At 36.5% G+C, this 23,329-nt stretch overlaps 1 protein-coding gene across 1 annotated transcript in view; it reads right to left on the bottom strand.

Annotated features, from left to right (window-relative positions):
* LOC123662527 (ubiquitin carboxyl-terminal hydrolase puf) overlaps positions 1–23,231 on the bottom strand; it is a 69,926-nt gene extending 46,695 nt beyond the window's left edge. The window contains exons 1-22 of the mRNA XM_045597370.1: positions 23,022–23,231; positions 22,774–22,870; positions 21,845–22,599; positions 21,490–21,761; positions 21,195–21,413; positions 18,787–18,960; positions 17,893–17,971; positions 17,739–17,814; positions 17,452–17,570; positions 11,950–12,064; positions 11,127–11,280; positions 9,536–9,676; positions 8,926–9,053; positions 8,741–8,819; positions 6,853–7,034; positions 6,170–6,350; positions 5,613–5,763; positions 4,226–4,532; positions 3,281–3,470; positions 1,946–2,074; positions 1,462–1,638; positions 155–482 (exon numbers count right to left, since the gene is read on the bottom strand). Of these exons, the coding sequence (XP_045453326.1) occupies positions 155–482; positions 1,462–1,638; positions 1,946–2,074; positions 3,281–3,470; positions 4,226–4,532; positions 5,613–5,763; positions 6,170–6,350; positions 6,853–7,034; positions 8,741–8,819; positions 8,926–9,053; positions 9,536–9,676; positions 11,127–11,280; positions 11,950–12,064; positions 17,452–17,570; positions 17,739–17,814; positions 17,893–17,971; positions 18,787–18,960; positions 21,195–21,413; positions 21,490–21,761; positions 21,845–22,599; positions 22,774–22,870; positions 23,022–23,064 (4,096 nt within the window). The 5' untranslated portion in view covers positions 23,065–23,231. The remainder of the gene's footprint in view (positions 1–154; positions 483–1,461; positions 1,639–1,945; positions 2,075–3,280; positions 3,471–4,225; positions 4,533–5,612; positions 5,764–6,169; positions 6,351–6,852; positions 7,035–8,740; positions 8,820–8,925; positions 9,054–9,535; positions 9,677–11,126; positions 11,281–11,949; positions 12,065–17,451; positions 17,571–17,738; positions 17,815–17,892; positions 17,972–18,786; positions 18,961–21,194; positions 21,414–21,489; positions 21,762–21,844; positions 22,600–22,773; positions 22,871–23,021) is intronic.
* Positions 23,232–23,329: the final 98 nt, after the last annotated feature.

Raw genomic sequence — 23,329 nt, 5'->3', positions numbered from 1 at the left:
CATACTGATTAAAAATTATCAATACTAAATTTATATATAAAACAGTATTGAAGTAATCGTAGTGTTAGTGAATAGTCGATATTGTCTTCTGTTATTTCTTGAACTTATAAAATAATTTAAGATTTAAAAATAATGAAATTCATAAAAAACTTACCTGACATCATGATATCGTAGAGCAACCTCAATCCCCCCTTCTTAATGAACAACTCATTCCAATTCTCCACACAAACTTTCTCCTCAGTCTTATCTAAGCTTCCGGTGGACTCCTTAACATTACTGTTATTGTTGTTTGAACTTAATTTGTCTATGATGTGTAGTGAGTACATTAATTTTTGTGGACTCGTGGGGTCTAAGAGCTCTGGGAGTTTATTTTCTGAAGGATTTTGGAAAGCTTCTAAAAGAGTCGGGTTGAGAGGTACTGCTTGAAGTATGTCCCAGACGCGCCGTGATAGGAGTTGGGCCTTTGTATGCGCTACAGGCTCCTGCAAAGTTTTAATCGTTATTAAAAAATGCATAATTTAAACTTAATTCTAAATATAAGACATTATCTGCAGGACAGACAGTGTTAGGGCTTACAGTTTTTTCTACTTGAAGAAAATGAATGAATGAATACAATACACTTAATTGGAAGCCAAATTAATTTTAAACACATAATAAAAACGTTACCAATTATAAAGAATAAAACAGTACATAATAAGCGGCTTCATCGCTAATAAAGCAATTTCTTCTAGAATGGTCAAGTTTGGCAATGTACAATAAAACAAATTATTAAAAAGTTACTATTCAAAAACCAATTTCATATTATACTAGCTTTTGCCCGCGGCTTCGCTCGCGCAGGACACCTGCCTAAGGAAATACCTAAAGGTTAAGACTTAATTTTTTTTCATCGAATTGAATAGTGGAAAAACGGGAGTTCAGTTTGTATTGGGAAACAATTTAATTAATTTAATGTCATGTCCACCGTCTTAGACTTCGAAATAACTGCCATTTTCGCAATCAGCGTCCCAAAAAACATAAATAACGACTCCCATGTCGATTATTAGGTTTATTTACTCCATTTCACCCTTTAAGAAAGACGTATTTGCTTATTTATTTTAGGGAGTACTCCTACGAAGTTTCGAATCGAAAATAAATAGACATATTTAATATTGTTTCGCCATACAAATTTTGAACCACCATTTTACCCCTTTCGAATTTTAGAATTTCTAAATATCATTCCTTATTCCTCGTTTACATCATAAAGGGAAACTCTGTGCAAAATTTCAGCTTTTAGGGGTTTGGGCTGAGCCTTGATGAGTGAGTCAGGACTTGTCTTTTTATATATTAAGATAAAGATTAAAAAATCATAAGACAATCTTTTGTAAAATCTAAAAACGATGACATTTCGTATTATTATGATTATACTGTGCTATATACCATCCCTAAAAAATAAAATAAATAAAGAAATAAGACATAAGTTACCCCAGTCCCGGGTTCCTTCATCTGGCCCAGAGCCTGCATGAGCGTGAACAGGTGGTCGAAGTAAGTGGGGTCGAGCAGTAGGTGTGTGGGCAGCCTCGCGCGCGCTGGGGCTGGCTGGGCGGACGGCCACTCCGCCCATGCTCCGCGCCCGCCCACGCCCACCGACACGAACACCAGCTGTGGGCAAAGACTCTTAAAAAAATATTCTTTACCTATAACTACTTATAAGTTATATTATACGACGCGTTGGCGCAGCGGTCGCAGCACTAGCAGTTGTGCTGGTAGTCGCGGATTCGATACCCCTCACGACGGACATTTGTATTGGCATCACAGATATTTGCCGTGATCTGGGTCTTTGTGCTAGTAGATTATGTTTCCGAACTTCCATCACAGGAGTAAATCCTACTAGAGACCGTTGAGTATTAATAAAAAAAAAATTAATTTTAAAATACAATACCAATATAAACATTTATGGTTTTTATACCTGATTATCCTTAAATCCCATATCATAGAGAGTCCTCTCATCATAGTCGATTGTCAGCTCCTGACCCTGGGTGATCATTCGCAAAGGCCCATCCGTTGATAGCGCAGTCACACCTTCCTCTCCTTGTATCTATGTAAAAAAATTGCCATATGAATAAATTAGAGATAAAATATTTGTAATACACGCCATAGTTCCTAAATTACTGAAAGTAGTTTGATAAGGTAACGAGAACGTGCTGACTGTATAGGCCTGACAACCTAGACTCTCAAGATGTTTTTGCGTGCGTTCGCATTCACATGCCGCTCCCGCTAAATGTCTTTTTCGTTTTTTTTTTAAAGCTTATTTTGGAGACATGAAATCAGATGAACCACCAAAATCACAGAAAAAGAAAAGAAATCGTTATTAAAAAATATGATGATTTTACGAAACATTTTGATTTGAGTTAAGCAAAACAAAGATCGATTTGAAAAATTTGTGGTAGACGAGAAGGCAAAGTCAACAAATAAATACGTCATATTTTGCTACATTATCACTGTGAGCTCGACCAATTGAGCTACTTTGGGCTCGATTGAAGGGTTACGTGGCAGGAAATAATAAAAGGATAAAATCAATTAAGTTTGAACAATTAATTTTTTAATTTAAGTTTGAAGTTGAGATTTTAAAGAGGATAGCCAAAAATGGTCGTCATGTGTCAATCATATTATAATCAAGATCGAAACAATAATGTACGAAGTCGACAATTATGTAGAAAATATGTTGAAGCAGTTATTATTTACGATTCTGCAGAAAGTTTGTCAGAAGGAAGTGATGGCGATAGTTTTTAAGATTACAAGAATTATATAATATTTATTTTAATTATGTATTGGATATGTATAATATATTTATACTATATCCAATATTCTTTTATTTATTAAATTATTTACATATAAAATAATTTAATTTTCTCTACATTTAATTTTACAAATATTCAATATGCTTCTACAAATATTCAAACAATGACACATATCACTCTGTCAATATCGGAAATGTGCGAGTGACAGTGCAAGAGACACACTCACTACTCGTTTGTTAAAAATAAAAATAAACAGATTATACACATCTATTGAAATAGGCAACTGCAGAAAATATCTTCCTCAAAGTTTGGAACAGCCCAACTAGGGAAGAACGTCGACCTTACATAAAAGCAACTAAATACCACTGCTCTCAAATAGGTTTGTGGTATTGTGATGAGTAAGGTAAGCAAAATTGCTGGGGTGAGGTGGGGATAGGGTCGGCATAGCGCTGGCAATGATCCCGGTGTGGCCTGCGTCCATAGCCCCCTCGCCCGGCAGTCACCTGGCGCTCCCACCAGACGTGCACGTGCGCGCGCAGGTGCGCCACCAGGTCCGTCTGCAGCAGCGCCAGCGCGGCGCGCGGCCCGGCGCCGGCCGGCTGCAGGGTGATGCGCACGCTGCCGGCGCCCGTCGCCCCGCCCTCCCACGCGCCCGACTCCGCTAGCGCCCAGCGACGGAGGTGGTACGCGTATCTGTTCAAAATTACATGTACAATGAGCGTTGTACTACGTGCAGTGCGTATACTTGTCCGTGAATATTGAGCCACTAGATGGACTGGATCGATATAATGGAATGTTTGACATTATTTCAAGCAATAACTAAACATCCAGGATAGATTTATAACCAAACTACCTATCTGAATTTCTTAGGATCGTCAAATTAAATAAGTAAAGCTGCGGGGAGATCTAATATTTTATAATAATAATAATAATAATATTTATTTATTTTCTCACCACAATATTGCTAACAGGACATTAGATAGGTACATAATAACATGAGCACTAATATTGTGGGAGACTGGTGCCTAAGCTAGGCTCGAGGCCTGTGTTTCAGGACACCAGGTCTCCACCCCTTAAAAAAGTACATTTCAAATATCATCATACGGGCATTAACAATTTTGTTGTAAACAATATTATATGAGATAGTAACTTTATATATCTAAGGTTAGTATATTTTATGTTATTCGTGGTACGATATGGGTTAGGTAGTGTGTGTGTATGTGTGTGTGTGCGCGTGTGTGCGTGTGTGTGTGTGTGTGTGTGTGTGTGTGTTGTGTGGGCATGGGTGCTAGTATGTTAGAAGTACTCTAAGTTAGGGCAGAAAGAATCGCTTCCGTGTCATCATAATTCAATTTCTGTAACCAGTCAGTTAATTTCCGTTTATTAATTTCCGTTATATTATGAAATTGATAGGAGTAAAAATCTAAACAAAATAAACAATAACATACCTTCTTTTAAATGTGTCTAGATGTGTTTTCAATAACAATAGGGCTCTCTGTATACATTGTAATGCCGCTTCTTCGGTCATGTGTTCATAGATGTTTCGTTTATCTGTAGTTTTTTCAGTCACTATACTTTCGTCTCTGAGTACACTCGATGTAAGAAACCTTTCTTGGCCATCTTCATTTTTCGAAATCAACCTTTCAGCGGCCGAAGACAGGTGAAACATACACTTGGAAACAAAATCGTCTTCTTGCTGTAACTGCTGGCCCATGTAGTAACTGTTTAGATACTGAATAGCACCCATTGAGACATCTAAAAAAATAAAAGTAGTGTGTGCTTTAGATCGGAATTTTGCTGTGTGGTTACGGCAGTAAAGAAAATAGCAACTCTCTCTATTCCCGTGGGTGGTTCGTATGAGGTCACAGTTCCACTATCACCTTGGAACTTATATAACCGACCGATGGCGAGATATCCATCCAACTGCTGGCTTTAAAATATACAGGCCGAAGACGGGCGAAGTAGCGTCTTCGGTGCGACAAAGCCAGCCCAGCGCGGGGCGTTTTGGCGCGAAATTGTGGAGGCCATGTCCAGCAGTGGACTGCGATAGGCTGAAGTGAAGACCGCAAGGACAGAAGTGAAAACTTCATTCGCAATCGCAATCAAGCAATAACAAGTCCCGAGTTCACCCGATCGAGCCTTTCACCGTTCAGCTTCGAAGAGCAGCTGTCTGTATATTTCTCGCTCGGGTACACTCGGCGGTTCCGAGTTTATCCGATCGAGCCTTTCACTGTTCAGCAGCGAAGAGAAGCTGTCTGTATATTTCTCGCTTGGGTACATTCGGCGGTTCCAAGTTCATTCGATCGAGCCTTTCACCGTTCAGCAGTGAAGAGCAGCTGTCTCTATATTTCTCGCTCGGGTACACTCGGCGGTTTCCAGTTATTCCGATCGAGCCTTTCACCTCAGTGTGACGGATCGGCCTAACTTACTACCTACGAAAAAATATGAGTGCGGTGCGCCAAAAGATGTTTTCACTTAAAAAAAAAAAAAAAAAAAAAAAAAAACATTGAGACATTTGCCCAAGAATAAACTTATAGACATAATTTTAGTCTAAAAATGACAAAATGTAATACTTTGAGAACAGAAAAAAATTTAAATGCATAATAACCAATTTAATATATAATATATATAAATTACATGTTAGTGTTTGTGATGAAACTGCTCCGAAACAATTTGATCGATTTTTATAATTTTTTTGTGTATATTTGGTAGGTCTGACAATAAATAGGTTGTAAGCTATATTTTATATTCCTAGATGATAATAGTCCCTTCCCATATAGAAAAACAACGTTTGCCGCGTCAGATATTACATATAACAGAAAGTGGCGGCCGTACCCGTACTGTTAGCCCTCAATGCGATCTTCCACAGGTGGTCCATAGCGAGCGTGTGCGGGTGCGCGGCGTCGCGCGAGTCTCCCGCGCCCAGCGCCATGCGCGCCAGGTTGCACAGCTGCTGGTACAGGCTCAGGCCCATGATGCTGATCGTCTGGACAGAATATACATTGTTACAAGCTTTTTACGGTTATTGTTTAAACTAGACGACCTTGGGCGATTTCGGTCGTGATGATTTTAGTCTAAAATTTTCTCTCAATAAATAGATTTTCTAACAAAAAAAAAAAATACAATTGTTTTCAGAAATCTTTACATTTACAATTTATATAATAATAATATACTTTATTTTAATTAAAGAATTTAAATAAAGAACAAAATTTACATTACAAGCAATTATAGTAACAACCAGGCGATCTTATTGCTAAAAAGCAATCAGAGAGCGCAAGAGAGCAATCAGAGCAAGATATATTGAATATATTGAATATATTGAATATGTATTAAATTTAAATTAAAGTTAACTTTAAAAACAAGTAGCAAATTTCCTGAGAAACGCTAATCACCTCAGGGTCCAAAGTGGGCATCTTCTCGACGTAGAGGAAACGCAGCGCGTCGAGGCCGAGCGCGTGCTGGTCGGGCGACTTTGTGTGCGACAGCAACCACGAGTACAGACAGTCGGCGCACTCGCTGGAGCCGCGCGCAACCAGGCATTGCCACAACTCCTCTACTTGCTCCACCGTTAACCTGCACATTGAGGACATTCATCACCCTCTGCTCAATCGTGTATCTCTCGGCGACAGTGGCGACAGTTAGTCTAGTATAGTTAACCTCTGTTTAAAAGTATTATTATTAAGTATCAAATTTAATCAGTTTAGACGATTCATTCGTCTTAAGTGGAGAATACGAGAATAGTTAATTTAATTTAACTAAGGGAAGGGCATAGCAGGAAATATCCCGTTCAAAATCTGGAGCAGTCCGACTGGGGAAAGACGTAGACCGTGCAGAAGATTACAGTTAGATAATGCCTCTTTCGAACAATGTTGTGCTCCCGTCGTGAGTAAGGTGACCAGAGCTCTCGAAGGGAGCTCCGAAGGGTTTAGGGGTATGGTCGAAAACGCGTTTGCGATTTTTCCGGTGTTGCAGGCGTCTACAGACTAAGGTAATCGCTTACCATCGGGTGAGGCGGACGCTTCTTTGCCGACCTAGTTGTTAAATAAAAGCTAACGTGGGCGACGAACGCGCTCACCGGAAGTGGTGCGGCGAGCCGACGGGCGAGAAGATGGCGGTGAGGAAGTGCAGGCGCACGGTGAGCTCGGTGACGTGCGCGTAGGGCGCGTCGGGCGCGGGCGCGCGCGCGGCCACGTAGTGGCGCAGGTCCTCCAGGAACAGGCGCATCATGCCGCGCTCGCGCTCCGCCCACATCACCACCTGCAGACATCAGCCCCGCCCGACTGTTACTGCCGTCCTTACGTTTGCGGAACTTTTTAGCTATTACAGTTCAAGTCATACAGTCAGCTATTTTCTGACCTTTCCTTTCTTTTTTAACCTTTTCAGCTTTTTTTACTGAACGGTCTTCATTTTTTCATCAATGAAAATATCAGAAGCATCTGTTAATGATGCAATAACTCTTTGATATGTTCAATTTTTCGAAATGTTCACATTTATAGTCATAATATAAAATAAAACCTTTACAATAAAAACTCTAATATAAAATATTGATATTTGTAATATTTTGTAAGCATTTTTTGCGCTCAACATAAAAAAAGAACAAAAAACGATATATGTAAAACTTAATAACAAATCGCTTAACGGTAACATTGTTAAAATATAAGTAAAGAAAACAGCCTATTTAACATTCATTTTGTTCATTCACCTCTAAAAATATAATGACCACATCCTACTTGCCTTATAAAATAGATATTGAAATGGCATATTATAAAATATTAATTATCTGTACTCTCGATATTTGTATTTTAATAGTTTTTATGTTTGAAATGATAAATTGGTATTTGTTTTTAGTGAAATAAATAGTAAACGGAGTTTTACAAATGTCCATAAGCTAAAAATGTGTTGTGAAAGTGAGTGATAAATGCGGAAAAAATGTGAATTGCGTATTGACAAGGTTTGTTTACTAAATAAGACACTTCCAAAAAAATGGACAGTACAAGAAAATATTATGTATTAGTGTATACGAAGAACGTATTATATTAGCTGCTATATGTACGTAAAAGTGGTATTAACTAGTTATTTTACATAACTTATTATGTTAATAGAATACTGTAAAAAAATATTGAATTGATACTGCCAAACACCTTCAGTTGACCGTATTTACTGCCAGACACTAATTATATTATATGTATATGTTTATGTAGGTATATACCTTTTAAATGTATGAACATAGTATTATATAACTATTTACTATCATAAATTGATTTAATTATGTGTAATAAACTTGCACGGTTGATTGCGCACTTTTACCGACATATTTTTCCTACACTACTTTTATTAAAGGTTGCCTGGAAGAGATCGCTATAAGCGATAAGGCCGCCTTTGCATACACTATTTGTTTTTATATTTAATCGTTCTAAAATTTATCTATCTTCTTTCTTTGTCTGTGCAATAAAGTTTTAATAAATAAATAAATAATTATATTATTTTTAAAATCCATAGAAAATATTTTAGCAACTCTTTTTACTATTATATTGTATACGTATATTTTATTAATCAGAAAATAAGAAAGGTCTGGTCTGAGTCTTGGACTATTACGCGCTACGAGGTCAATGTGCATTATTTATGGCCGAGTAGTGTAGCTATTATATTCGTATTAGCATCTGACCTAGGCCTAGCCTGTATCTCATATAAAGTATAAATATCAATTAAAATTTAAGTTAACAAATTACTTAAAAACAATTGTTTATGGCCCAACTGCTTTCATAATAATCAATTAGAACTAACTATCTCAAGGGAAAGGTTTACTTGCTTTAGTAGTGTATGAATTTGGTCCAATACCAGAACCAAGAAAAAAGACGGCAAATTACACTCTAATTGTATTCCTAAGTTGTTATTTCTTAGTACTAACATAGTTTATTCCTAGAAAGAATGTTAAATAGAATTTAGTTTTGATTAAAAATTACCTGATGCATATCCATTCCTCTCAATTGTTGGAATGACGAGAACAACTTTGGTAGCAGACGCAGTGACACGGCAACAGATCTATTCAAACAAAGGATTATACAAATTGACATCCATATTGATAAAAAAAAAAAAATATATATATATATATATATATATATTTCGATTTTTTTTTTCATTTTCTTACCTATGATTAGCTAGATTATCAAGACATCCTTCTATAAATTTTATTCTAATGAACTTGTCTGTACTAAAACAAAGGAGAGCACACAAAGCTTTTTCAGCTTCTAGTGCTAATCCTTCTCCAAGTTGTTCCTGAAAAAATACCACTAATTAATTTAACATCATTAAAAAATAATCGTTTAAGAGAATGAAATTTAGTTTGTAAGATATTTATTCAACATTATATCAACATCTATATGCAGATCCAACAAACATATTATTTTAGTGTTAATTTTGTAGTCACTTTTTTTATTTCAGATTTGACAGTAAACATTAAAATTTAAGCAATGTCAGTTATTTTTGCATGTTATTAAAAAGAGTAAAATGTCTAAAATGCCCATTTTAGACATTTTACTCTTTTTAATAACATAAACAACTAAAACAACAATAACTCCATTGACAGGAAGCATTGACAGATGTTTAAAATTTGGATAGTTATTTTGCAATAAACATGACATTTGCCACGACATTTTTAACAACAATATACGACAATACAACACTAGTTCTCTTCCTGTACTATGTGCATTCTCTCTCTCTCTACGGTAGTACGTCACAAGACTCGTCATACGACTCACAATGGCGCCGTCCTGTAGCAGGTCCCATAGCAGCGTGTTCCCGGGGCGACACACGTCGTCTACGCTGAAGGGAAGCGCCGGAGCCGGAGACGGAGGCCGGGCCTCTAGGGCTCCCGCACCGTACTCCGTTAGACACTGTGCCTGCAAACAACCCTCCTGTTTTTCCTTTTCTTACCGATATTTATCTTATTCGATTAACCCAACCTAATGGACGCCTGGAACACCAGAAGTTACGCTGTCAACTCTTTTTTTTACGTGGGAAACATCCATCATGGATACCCTCCTGCTCAGGGGTGCCAGAGGGTTATGTCAGACTCCTACTGACTAAAAATCACCATGTGTGAGCAGTCGTCAGCCTGGGTGGAGCGAGATTGGGTCGCGCTAGCATGCGCCACCTAATTGCGTCAACGTCAACCCTACCCCAGACCTTCATCAAGAACTCTGGCAACCTTACTCGCCACAAGAAAATAACTTGAAACAAGAAAATAAGTTACTTCCCTAGTTGGCAGGGCTCCATATTTTAAACAGGAAATTTCCTACTGTGTCTTACCTCAACGATACATAGTAGGACAGTTATATCAGAATCAGATGTCTGATATATATTTGATTTCTATATTTTTGTTAATAAAAATCTCATTCCAACTCATTATCAGCAAAATGAGTTATTTATTTACTACACAAATGTAAAAATTACAGGTCTTAATAAACAAGTTATGAACGCCAACCGGCAGTTGAGCAGCGTGGTGGATTAAGCTCCAATGCTCCTAAATTGAGGCCTATGTTCCTTCTTCAATGATTGATTAGCCAAAGTGCATACACCTCATTTCGCGAAACCCATCCTTCTTGACATTCGCTTCAGCCTTTAATATCCCACTACTGGGCATAGGCCTCTTTCCCCATGTAGGAGAAGGATCACACGCTGCTCCAATGCGGGTTGGCGGATATATTCCGTATTATGAGTAACGGTTGCTGTCGGGTGTACATGATAGCAACCGGGACCGACAGTTTAACGTGCTCTCCGAGGCACGGTGGGGAGGCTCGCAGGGACTATGGTATGGTATGGTATGGTATGGTATGGTATGGTATGGTATGGTATGGTATGGTATGGTATGGTATGGTATGGTATGGTATGGTATGGTATGGTATGGTATGGTATGGTATGGTATGGTATGGTATGGTATGGTATGGTATGGTATGGTATGGTATGGTATGGTATGGTATGGTATGGTATGGTATGGTATGGTATGGTATGGTATGGTATGGTATGGTATGGTTAACACGGGCTGGTTTCCGCAACTCGACAACTTTGCGCCTATTTTGCGTGTGTGGGAATGATTCGATTCACTCTTGCCACCCAAGCTCCTCCAGAAACTTTAGAAGCTTTTTTGGGTTCTTGAAGATCTCCGGAAGTGTCTCCAGCTCGCAGGGACTAACAACCAGACCGAAAATAAATATTTGTATAAACACAAATATCCACTCCGCGCGGGAATCGATCAACCGTCGGTGTTTAGGCGCCGCCGACACGTCACACGTACCATTACACCGAGCGGTCGTCAGAGCGTCGTGGAGCTAGTGGTACAATGGAACCCACCTGCGCGGCGAGGCGCGCCAGCTCCTCCTCGCAGGCGGAGTCGTCCTCGTCCAGGTCGGGCAGGTGCCGGTGCGAGTGCGAGGGCGACGACGCGCTGCCCTCCTCCTCCGAGCGGCGCTTGTAGCTCTCCAACAGGCGCAGCTCCATCAGACGTCTGAGGATAACCAAAATCAAAAATCACTTCCATTCAAATAGGCTTCACTCTTGAAGGGTCATCATTAAAATTATATTTGTCTTAAGAAATTTATTTCAGTTAAAAGTGCAGCTTCTACCGATTCGGAATGTGGATTCTGGAGAGAAGAACTCCACGGGTACTGTTTTAAAAAAACCGTGTTTTAGTATAAAATTGGTAATATCTTACTTAAAATACGGCGTCACTGAATCCAACAAAATCAGCCGTTAAATCATAGCATAAATAATAATTCTACTAAGGATACCGAAGGATATATGGTAATTAGTAGGGTACTCTATGTGGACAATTAAACTCTGCATTTATTTAAAACTCATGTACCGTTTTAGCTTAGCAATGATCAAATAAATCAACATCAAAATATTATTACCACCTAATTGTTTTGAGCAGTTTGTTATAGTATATTGAAAAACGAAAATATAGCTATATTAATTATAAAACAATATGGATTCCAGCATATATTTCTCCAAGACAGTGTTTACTCCAAATAAATATATTATTTACTTTAAATACACAACTAACAAAAAAGACGATACTACATAGTGGTCAATACAATATTTCTTTAACTAGATTTAAATTTAAACATAACATGTTGATATTCAACACTGCAAAAGAACACGAGGAACCACCGACCTGGTGTCCACATTGTCGCACAGCAGCTGGCAGTGCGCGGTATCACTTCCCGAAGACTCCTCTTCCACCTCAGACACTGACTCCGCTAGCTCCGCGGTCTTCAGCTGGCTTGCTACTGGCACCAACATTTACATCATGTAGTTTACTATTATTTTATTTTTATTTTATTTTATTTTATTTGGGAAACTTACAGCTAACATTAACAATAATATAAATTATAACAACAGAAGGCCATTGACAAGTTTCCACGTGTAGCAATAAATTAACAATAGTGTTGTGTTGGACAAGTAGGAAATTAAAATATTAAACAGTATTCATAAAATTGTGCATAAAGAAAAGAAAAAAAAATGTGAGCAAACAAAGTTCTGTGTTTGTAGGTTGTATTGTTCGGTTAATTTTAAACTTTTAGTTAACAAAGCTTTGACAGAAAAAGCGTTTATTTAGTAATTGCTTTAATTTAGCAGAAGTAGTGTGATATAAATCAATATCACACTCACTGGAAATCAAGTTGAAAGACCTACAAGCACGGACAGTAAATGAATTCTTTCTATAATTTGTGGATGCAAATGGTACGTGTAAAGGCATATGTTTGTTCCCGCGTGTATAATATGGTACATTTAATCCAACCTTTGCCAGGAGCTCAGGACTATCCAATAAACCATTCGACAATTTAGAAAGGTAAATTATATCACTCATTTGCCTGCGCTGATACAGAGGAAGGATATGATGCCGCTGGCATCTTGATTCATAACTAGTGTCGAATATTTGACATTTAAATTGCAGATGGCGAAGAAAGCGTTTTTGGATACTTTCAATGCGATTAATGTATGTAGCGTACATGGGATTCCAAACTTCGGACGCGTATTCGAGGTGGCTGCGCACAAATACACAATACAATATTTTTAATGTTTTTATATTCCTAAATTCTGAAGAAAGTCTCATAACAAAGCCTAGAGCCTTTGATGCTTTAGAAACAATCGTGTCAATGTGATTATCGAACCGTAATTTAGAATCAAAGATGACTCCCAAATCTTTTATAGCAGCAACTCGGGTTAACGCTGACCCCTTCAGAAAGTAGAAGGTTGCTAGTGGTGTTAAACTACGAGTAAAAGTGCAGACAAAGCATTTATTTACGTTTAAATCAAGATTATTAAGCTGACAGTATGCCTCAAAAGTCTGAAGATCAAGTTGCAAACAATATGCATCTCTTTGAGTGCGAATAGGACAGAGAATTTTCATGTCGTCTGCATATAAAAGAATCTTAGAATGATTAAAACAATGTGAAATATCATTTATGAATATATTAAATAAGAGAGGACCCAGAATCGAGCCCTGAGGGATACCGGAGGGTATAAACAACGATGATGACGTATATCCGTTAAGAACCACTGTTTGACATCTATTTTTAATATATGACGAAAACCACCTGTATAGATTACCTCGGATACCAACCATTTGAAGCTTACGCAATAGCATTTTATGATCAATTCTATCAAATGCCTTACTGTAATCTGTGTAGATTACATCTACTTGGTAACCTTTAGACATATGTTCTGTTAAGAAATCACTGCATAGCAGAAGATTAGAAGTGGTTGATTTATTCTTAACGAAGCCATGTTGTTGTTCATTTAGAATACACTTGATATGAGCATATACTTGTTTGTGCACGACTCTTTCGAAAACTTTAGCAAAAAGACACAATTTGGAAATTGGTCTGTAGTTTTCCACTATATTTTTTGGACCTTTCTTGTGTATTGGCGTTACGAATGCAGATTTCCAAATATCGGGCACTGTACCGGTCTCCAATGAAAGTCTGAACAATAATGCTAACGGTGTCTTTAAACTCTTTGCACACGAAACTATAAATAATGGAGGAATATGATCAGGTCCTGCTGATTTACTCAAGTCTAGACACTTAAGAAGTTCAAGTACATCATTATCAAGTACTTCAATGTTAGCTATATCTACGACGACCTCCGGTGAAGGTGTAAGATCGGGAGATATTATATCACACGTAGACGGTTGCTGAAAGTTCGATTGAAAGTATTCAGCAAACTTATTGCATATTGACTCACCAGAACTCAACGAGTCGCCACCATATGACATTACGGATGGGTAAACTGACGATTGTTTTTTATTTTTAATGAATGACCAAAACGATTTCGGATTTTTAACAATATTGTTTTCAATTTTCGCAATGTAAGCTTGGTAACATTCTTTTTCTATGATCTTAGCACGTTCTCTTAGCAAAATAAATGTATTTAAATCAGTTATGTTTTTATATTTTTTATATTTTAAATGAAATTTATGTTTTTCTTTTAGTAATTTAATCAAAGATGGGTTATACCAAGAAGGATATTTGCGATTAACTTTAAGGACTTTCGTTGGTACATAAGAATCTCGTAAATTGTAAAGAGTCTGGTAAAAAAAGTCTATAGCTACATCTATGTGGTTGCTAGAAAAAGTTTTGGGCCAGTCGATTTTGCTTAGTTCATCATTAATAGCAGTATAGTTTGCTTTTTCGTACAAGTACTTAATTCGTGGAATAGTGGTTAAAGGCTTAAGATCGGTGAAACGGGTGGTTACAATCAGGGCAGGGTGATTTGGGTCCACGTTAACTAATGGGTCAGAGGATGCTTCAACACTAACCTCAGAATTTGAAAACACTAGATCTAGATGTCTGCCGTGGAAGTTTTTTAAGTGGTTGTACTGCTCCACATTACAGAATTTTAAATTATCAAAAAAGGTAATTTGGTGCCACCCGCTTATATTAGTGGGGTACAAGTATGATTCACCAGGTTGACGAAACCATGTTAAATTGGGCATATTAAAATCACCTAATATGAGGAAACTGTCGTTAGGTCGGCTAGACGAGTTAGCTGTCAATTTTTCTGAAAAATTTACTAATTGTTCCCCCAATGAATAGCCACGATTTTCTCCAATGATGTATACAGTGCATATGTATAATTTATGTGTGGTCTGCGAGTTCCTTAAAGTTAATACAACCCACACATCTTCCGCCAATGAGCACCAGTTATTACATCCATCCGTTATTAAGTCCTTTTTGACAGCAATGAGCACACCTCCACCCCTCAACTGACCCGTCCGAGAATAATCTCTATCTCGTCGCCACACTAGGTAACGATCGTCAAAAATCTCCGAATCATTTATACCATCGATAAGCCACGTTTCTGTTAATGTAATAACATCAAAGGATTTCTGTAAAACATTTCTAAGAAACGTATGTGTCTTCGTGCGCAACCCCCTAACATTTTGATGGTAAATCTTTAACGTAGTCATTTATAATCGATATCTGATAACAACGGTGTAATCCAAAACGTGTTGTGTAGTATAAGAATAATAATATAACAATAAGATCGATTAATAAGTATAATAACATATTCTTTCTTATAAAATAGTGTCCGCATGTGATAAATTAACCATCGTGACATACACAAGATATCACGGTCAAGACACATACACACATACATAATATAATACTCACACGTACAAATTCTAAATTCCCATTTATATCTTAAGTTATAAATATGGTAAGCCATAGCGACATCGCCAATGTTTTTATAATTATTATTACATAATAAACAGTAACAAATCAACCACAGGAATCTGCAAACACATACCACTACAGCATCACACAAACAAGAACACTGACCAATATGAAATTTCAATATTTTGTTTAAAACTGTTATAGTAATTATAAAATGAAAATATAATGACAAGAGTAACTTTTTATTAATAACGCGATAAAATCTGGTGGTACAAAGTAATAATGTTTCCATATTAAGAAGTACATAAATTAAGAAATTAATTTTTACAATCAACAAGAAACTAGGTAATAATGTTTTCATATTAGCCAGTGCATAAATCAAAAAATTAATTTTTACAATCGCAATAAAATTGTGTGCATAACAATCAATATAAATTTGTATATTTTCTTCGTACACACGTATTACATAAAAAGATCCACAAACCGCAAAACGCATAGAATATAGAATTTTACTGTATGCGGAATAAGTACGACACTCCAATATACGAAATCTTAAAAACAAAGCAAAAAATAAATCACTGAGGGTAGACAAACGCAATGGTGTGATGGTCGAGTCTAATATGTCCTTGAGTGTCCGGCGAACAAAAGAATTCGTTCGGTGCGTAATAATGTTTATAGCGTTTCTCAAACATATTAACATTAATATTTTTGATTTTAGTTTGTTAATTTGAGTAGGTCTAACTCTGATTTTATAAAAAAGGCTCGCGATTCGGAGTTTCTTCTGATCCATATTTTAGAATATTTGACCCAGACATACATAAAACCTTTTTCTTTGGCCAGTATCTTTGTTTTATTTAACAGCAATTTATTATCTAGGGTCAAGTGATCATTAATGAATATTCTTCCATCTCCTTGAAGTTGCAGATCCTTTGGAGTTAGCGATTTGTGCGACCGGGCGGAAGCCACAAAGTTATCTCTTATATAGCGATTATTGAAACTTACAATAATAGTTTTACTGTCCTTTTCTTTTTCATTTCTTGTTGGTATTCTAGATATATAATTTATTTGGCTATTTGAAATGTTACAGTTCACCACAGTTCCAATTTTTGTTACAATATCTAATAAATTTTCCGAGCTTTTCTGTGGGATACCTTTTATTTCGACATTATTCAAGCGTGCACGCTGTTCATTATCTTTCAAGGTTGATTCCATCTGCTCCACTCGTTTTTTCAGGGAGAGTAACTCAGGTCGGTCATTCTCTAATAACTCTAAGCGTGTTTCCATGTCCGAAAATTTATCGGAAAAGGCCTTGACAGTTTCATGAGCATAATCCACGGAAGATTTAAGATCTTGTATTTCTGCTTTGATGGATTTCATGTCTTCAGCTAAAGTATCTAAGATGGACATTCGTTTAGACATCTTTTTTAGCTCACTATACATGCTATCCAAATCTATAGTCTTGGTAACAGACGGTGAAGACAGCAAAGCATGTTGACCGACATTTTGAGTACCGCTTTTGCATCCCAGGCATTTCCAGTTAGATTTTCTGTCACCTAGCTTTCTGTAACCCACTTCGGTTATGCCTGCACAGTTAAAATCAAAACAACGTGAACAAGCACTGCATTGCGCCACATCCCGACTTTCGGAGTTACAACCAGCACACCTGAACATGATGCAAGCAAAAACAAAGAGAAAAAAAAAAAGAACTTTGAGAGTCTCTGACCCCGTTCCTCAGAACACAAACGTACGTTAACTACGATGTCTCAACACAGACTAAAACTATACACACCATAAACATCTTTACTTTTATTTTAGTTTGCCATGATTATATAAGTTATAAGACATTATTTAAAAAACACATCAACTAGACTAAGAATAAACCATTACATTTACAACCATAATGTTACTAGTAAAACCATAACGTTTTTATTACAAATCGTTACAACTGTAAAAAGATTCAAAGGAATAATGGAATGTATGGACCATGCACTCACGGAAATGCCTGGCCTTGCTTGGCTTTTGACGTTTCTTGTACAGCTTCTTCTTTCGTGGACGCAGCAACTCATCTGCACCACTGCTGGCACTTCCGCTACTCCCAGGTCGTTTATTACGCCTATTTAAGTGAATACTTTCATTTTAAATATATATAGAATTGTTTAATAAACTTTAAAAGTTAAAAAACATATCAATTTTACCACAAAATATGACAATGGATGAATGGATCTACTAAAAAAATAATTAATCGATAAAAAATATGTACACATTTGAATGAAGTACTTACTTTTGACAAGTTTTAAGAGAGGGACATTCCTTTTTAGAAAGTTCTTCCCCTTCTCCAAGCCATTGAAGCTGCTCAGCTGTAAGCAAAAACACATGTCATTAGATACACATCAACAAGTTGTAATGTCTTAATTAACAAATATATTTGAATATACCTGTGAGATCACGTTGATGTTTACTTTGCTTTCGTGGTGTAGGTCCAGCATCCTCTCCTGATGTACTCAGTTCTTCACACTTGAAATAAACGAGATTTATACTGACTGTTATCGTCTAATCATAATGAGTAAATATATTCTTAATTTCGAGACATTGTTCTATAATAATGTTGTTTGAATCTTTAAGAATATTAAAACTATTTAAGTATCAGTTCAACTGATAGGATTTGGACTGACAGGGTTTGATTCCTGTGCAAATATTTATATCTCCCACCTTAAATATCAGTACCTATTATCATAAGCAACATATTTCATATTTGTCAACCCGCAGTAGAGCAGCGTGTGGATTAAACTTCAATCCTTCTCCTACATAGTGAAAGAAACCTATGCCCATCAGTGAGATGTTACAGGCTGAACCATAATACCATTTTAGTTTTGAGATAGTTTGTTCCAAAAATAATGTCATTTAGATTTATAAGATAATTAAAACGATATCTAAAAAATAATTGCAATAAATAAAATGCATTGACGCTACGATATGCACTGGATTGTGACTGTTGTGACTGTGCTAGCGGTTGCGGGTTCGATCCCCGCACATGGCAAACGTTTCTATTGGCCATACAGATGTTTGCCGTAGTCTAGGCGTTTGTGCTTGTGAACAGTCCAGACCCCAGACTCAAGAGTAAATCCTAGATGGGGCTGTTAAGTGTGAGGCATTTGTTAGAAAAAAATAAATCTAAATATCTATATATAAACATTGGAAACTGTTTTGGTAATGGTTTTAAAATACGTGCCATGTATAAAATTTATTAGGTATTGTTTATTTCCATAAAAATAAATTTAAAAAAAAACCGTAATAATAATTCAATAAATGATATGTGGTGGGAGTGGTACCGGGTCGTCGTCGGAGTTGGTCTGGTCCATGCTCACACTGGCCTCGGAGGAGGAGCGGTGGTGCGGCTTGCAGGGCGGCGGCGCCAGGCGCGGCGGCTCGGGCGCCGGCGAGCCCGCGCCGCAGCCGCCGCGCGCCCACATCGCGCGCATCAGCGCCGACGCCAGGTACAGGCTCTGTTCGAGTTGTTTGACTAAATACTGGTAACTGGACGTTTTACTGAGGGGTCGTCCATTAAACACGTGAGGTTCGGAATATCACAAGGAGGCGAGAACAATAATGAGATATGACTCATATGACGTGCATGTAATTGTAATTGAACGAGCGATTTTTATACAAAAAAAGGCAACCACACCCTGAACCTTAATGCCTGTCTGGGATATTGTATCACAATCCTTAATTTACGAAGATTTAACCAGATTATACCTGTATTTAAAAATTATATCCTAAAAATTTCAGTATATCTTTCACAAAAAAAAACTAAACCCTGACAACATATTACCAAATTTTTAAAATCGAATTAGGTAAGTAAGGAAGTGGTTGTTAAAAACAGTACGTGATTAACGGACATCATTAGCAGGACAAAGTCCATATTAAAAAAATAAAATAAAAAAAATATCGATATATTCGATATATAAAGAAAATATGGCGCTTTATGTCCAACAACTTCTACTAGCATAACAGTTTGTATATATTTGTTGTTTAAATATATTTTTTGAAAAAGCATGTTACTGATGTTTTCTACATAATATGTTACATTGCAAACAGTAAATTGAAACTATAACCATATTTTAATTTTGACTGAAACAAGTAAAGTCTTGCTAGTTTGTTGAATGCACTGCACTACTATTTTTGGATAAATTTCATTTTGCGGCTGTTACAAACTCATGACAATATGACTCTAGACAAGAATAGAATATTTAAACATCAAAATTTAACGCAAGTAAATACAAAAGATTTAAAAGTTAAGTAGAAAAAAGTAGCTTCAATAATTGTGTTTGCTCGCAAACGAAAAAAAAACCGACTTCAATTACATCGACGAGTAATACAACGTAGATCGACGAAAAAATAGTCAAGTAACTACGCGTTATCAAAGATTACTCAAAAAGCAGTTATCATATCTCAATAAAATTTATATGTGGCCACATGACAAACATCAGCTTTCGATCAAATTAAAAATTATTAAAATCGGTACACCCAGTAAAAAGTTATTGCGGATTTTCAAGAGTTTCCCTCGGTTTCTCTGGGATCCCATCATTAGATCCTGGTTTCCTTATCATGGTACTAAACTAGGGATATCTTCTTTCCAACAAAAAAAGAATTATCAAAATCGGTACACCCAGCAAAAAGTTATGCGGATTTTCGAGAGTTTCCCTCGATTTCTCAAGGATCCCATCATCAAATCCTGGTTTTCTTTATCATAGTACAAAATAAGGGATATCTCCTTTCCAACAAAAAAAGAATTATCAAAATCGGTACATCCAGTAAAAAGTTGTGTGGTTGTGGTGGTGTAGTTGTGTGTTGGTGTAATACAACGTAGGTCGACGAAAAAAGCGTCAAGTAAAAACGCATTATTAGATATAACTCGAAAAGTAGTTGTTAGATCTCAAATAAATTTAAATGGGACCAATTGACACACACCACATTTCGATTAAAAAAAAATTTGTCGAAATCGGTCGACACGGTCAAAAGTTCTGATGTAACATACAGAAAAAAAAAAAAAATAGTCGAATTGAGAACCTCCTCCTTTTTTGGAAGTCGGTTAAAAAGATATTAAATAAGAACATATTAAAAATTTAATTGTTAAACAAATCAATGTTTCTCGCCAAAACTCAATATGTAATATAATTATAGTAATAACTATACAAGAGAGAGACTATAGAGAAATCACCTCCTTTCGAACCAGCAATACAGTTTCCGTCATAACAGGTCCACAGGGGATCTTTTAGTGTATGCCTAGTATTACTCTAAAGATAAAAGAGACACTGTTCAAATGTCATCAGTCGAATATTGAAGTAGCGCTTGCTTGCATACCAAGTCACAGCGGTATAGCAGGTATTGAGATGGCAGACATATGTGCAAAAGACGCCATTCACCTAGGCTGCGATATATATAATAAATGCTTTTCCCGAGACTTTAGAAGTTTGAAGACTAAACAATGCGTGTATAAATCTTCAGCACTTTGCTTCCTCGTTCCTAATACGCACTGCCAAAAATTTAGAATCTGGCTTCCGTTTTTCCAACTAACAATAACTTGGTTATCATTAAATCAAGACTGAATAGGCATCTTCTAGGCTAGCGCACACTATCTTAGGCTGCATCTTCACTTACCATCAAGTGAGATTGCAGTCAAGCGCTAGTCTATATATATATATATATATAAAATACTTTAAAAATATATGACACTAACCTGTTCAGTATGTTCTTTGGGGGGTAAAGAACATAGCAGACTGTACAGATGTGAGCATGGTTTTGGAGCTAGTGCTCTAATAAACCCTGGTAACAAATCATACACTTGACGACCACAGTGCTTAAGCTGAGCAGCTGCCCACACCAACTCAACATGTTCAGAAGTAACTCTACCCTCCACAGCAAGAAACTTTAGGATCATATGGGATTGCTTTATCACCTGTAATATAAAAATTAATTATAATAATATTAAGTATTGTAACTATGTACTACAGAGTTAACATAATGTAGATTACCTCAACATGGAGATTAGGACCAAACAAATGTTCAATGATATTGTTATTAGTCAACCATGTCGCAAGCTGCTGTCCAGCCAGTTCTGCATCGGCCGCTGGTTCTCCAGCACACAGTTCATTGTGAGCAGCTATGTGAGCATTGATCTGAGCTACACCAGCAAGTCTCATAGTCAATGTACTGCTGTTAAAGTACTTGAATGCTAAAGCCAATCCATCACCATCAAATGCTAGTGGGGCATCGAGGGGTTCTTTAGCGGCTCCCCACATGAAGTCTGATAAAAAAAAATATTTTAGTAAAATATCTAATGACTACATCTACAAATTGACTTATATTTAAGTATTTTCATTTGCTTACCTGCCATTGACTTGACTGCTGGTACTCTTAAATCTTTATCTTCTAGACTACACATAAATTTTAAAATCTTGCTTCTCAAAGGCATAAAGAGCTGTGAAACTGCTCTGAAATTCAACCAAAGTTTCAAATTTCCTACAGCTGCTACTATCGCATGTGCCATAGACAGAGGGAGACTTGTGGGTGTTGCATTCTCAAACACTGAAGTCATAGCACATACTCCACCTAGTTTACAAAAAAGGCTAACATTCCTTAGTAGATAAGCAGGTATTTCAGTATCATGAAGATCGCAGTATGAGCTCAGATTTGATATTTCTTGCGCCGACAGATCATCAAGCCGGCTAAGAGCTGAATGTTTACAGGCTAAATAAAGAGGGAAATTGAGAAGAAATATCTTAGATACAATGTGCATTAGCTTTTCGTTTTGCTGCATTGACCATGTTTCACTGTCAAAACTGATCACTGCAGGTTTATCTATACTTGGTGTCTCATCTGTAGGTTGATCGGGTGCTTTTGTACTATCTGTATCCAAATCTGTCTCTTTTGATTCTTTGCTTTCTTCCTCATTTTTTACAATGCTTGGAACTTCTGGTTCTTTTTGTAGTTCTTGATTATCAGAGCTCGATTTTGTTTTTGCAGAAGTTATTAAATCATCTTTAAGCAGTTTGAGTTGGCACACTGATAAGCATAAGATGCTTTGAACAACTAAATAAAATCTTTCAAAATTCTTCACATCACGGTAACAGCACATACACTGCCTGAAGTAAACAAATTCGTTCAATAAACATAGTTATATTATAATTCACAAGAAGGTAACTATTACATTAATTTATAATTAAGGAACGCATATGAATAGATATTTATGTAGTTTTTTTTTACGCCTAAACAACATTATAATAATAGTTTAGCTAATGATATTTTTAAAAACATACCTCTGTGGCCATGAAAGAATATAATTTAATACTGTTTCAAGTTCGGACTGACTTATAGTTGGGTACTGGGACACATCGTCGGTTAGTCTGGTTTCACCTAAAATAACAACAATAAAATGACTATATAATTTCAATCCTATTTGTTTATATATATTTAATATATGTTTAGCATAAATTATCAAAATTCTAAGTAAGAAAATGTACATAAAAGTAAATGGATCACAAAATTTCGAAACAATGTAACTTACAATTTATTAAAAGCTGTGAAAACTCCGAACAAACATCACACATTCTCGCCGTTTTGTAAGATCATTAAGCGAAATATCATTAAAATATTATCGCATTTGTTATTACTTTAAAAATATTGATCATTATTGATATTTTCGTCTCAGAAAACGAGCACTGCCTTAGAAATGTCACAGGATCTGTTCCACCATTGTTGACGATTGTTGTCAAAGTAGTGCAAAGTAGCGTTTGGTTAATATGCTCACTATTATTACAAGGTTACCCTCAAAAAATATTGTGTCACCTAATTACTTTCATACTTAGTTAATAA

The sequence above is a fragment of the Melitaea cinxia genome, chromosome 18 (assembly GCF_905220565.1).
Source record: "Melitaea cinxia chromosome 18, ilMelCinx1.1, whole genome shotgun sequence".
NCBI lineage: Eukaryota > Metazoa > Arthropoda > Insecta > Lepidoptera > Nymphalidae > Melitaea > Melitaea cinxia.
The sequence above is the reverse complement of the archived record's forward strand: the minus strand, read 5'-3'. Positions and strand labels throughout refer to the sequence as shown.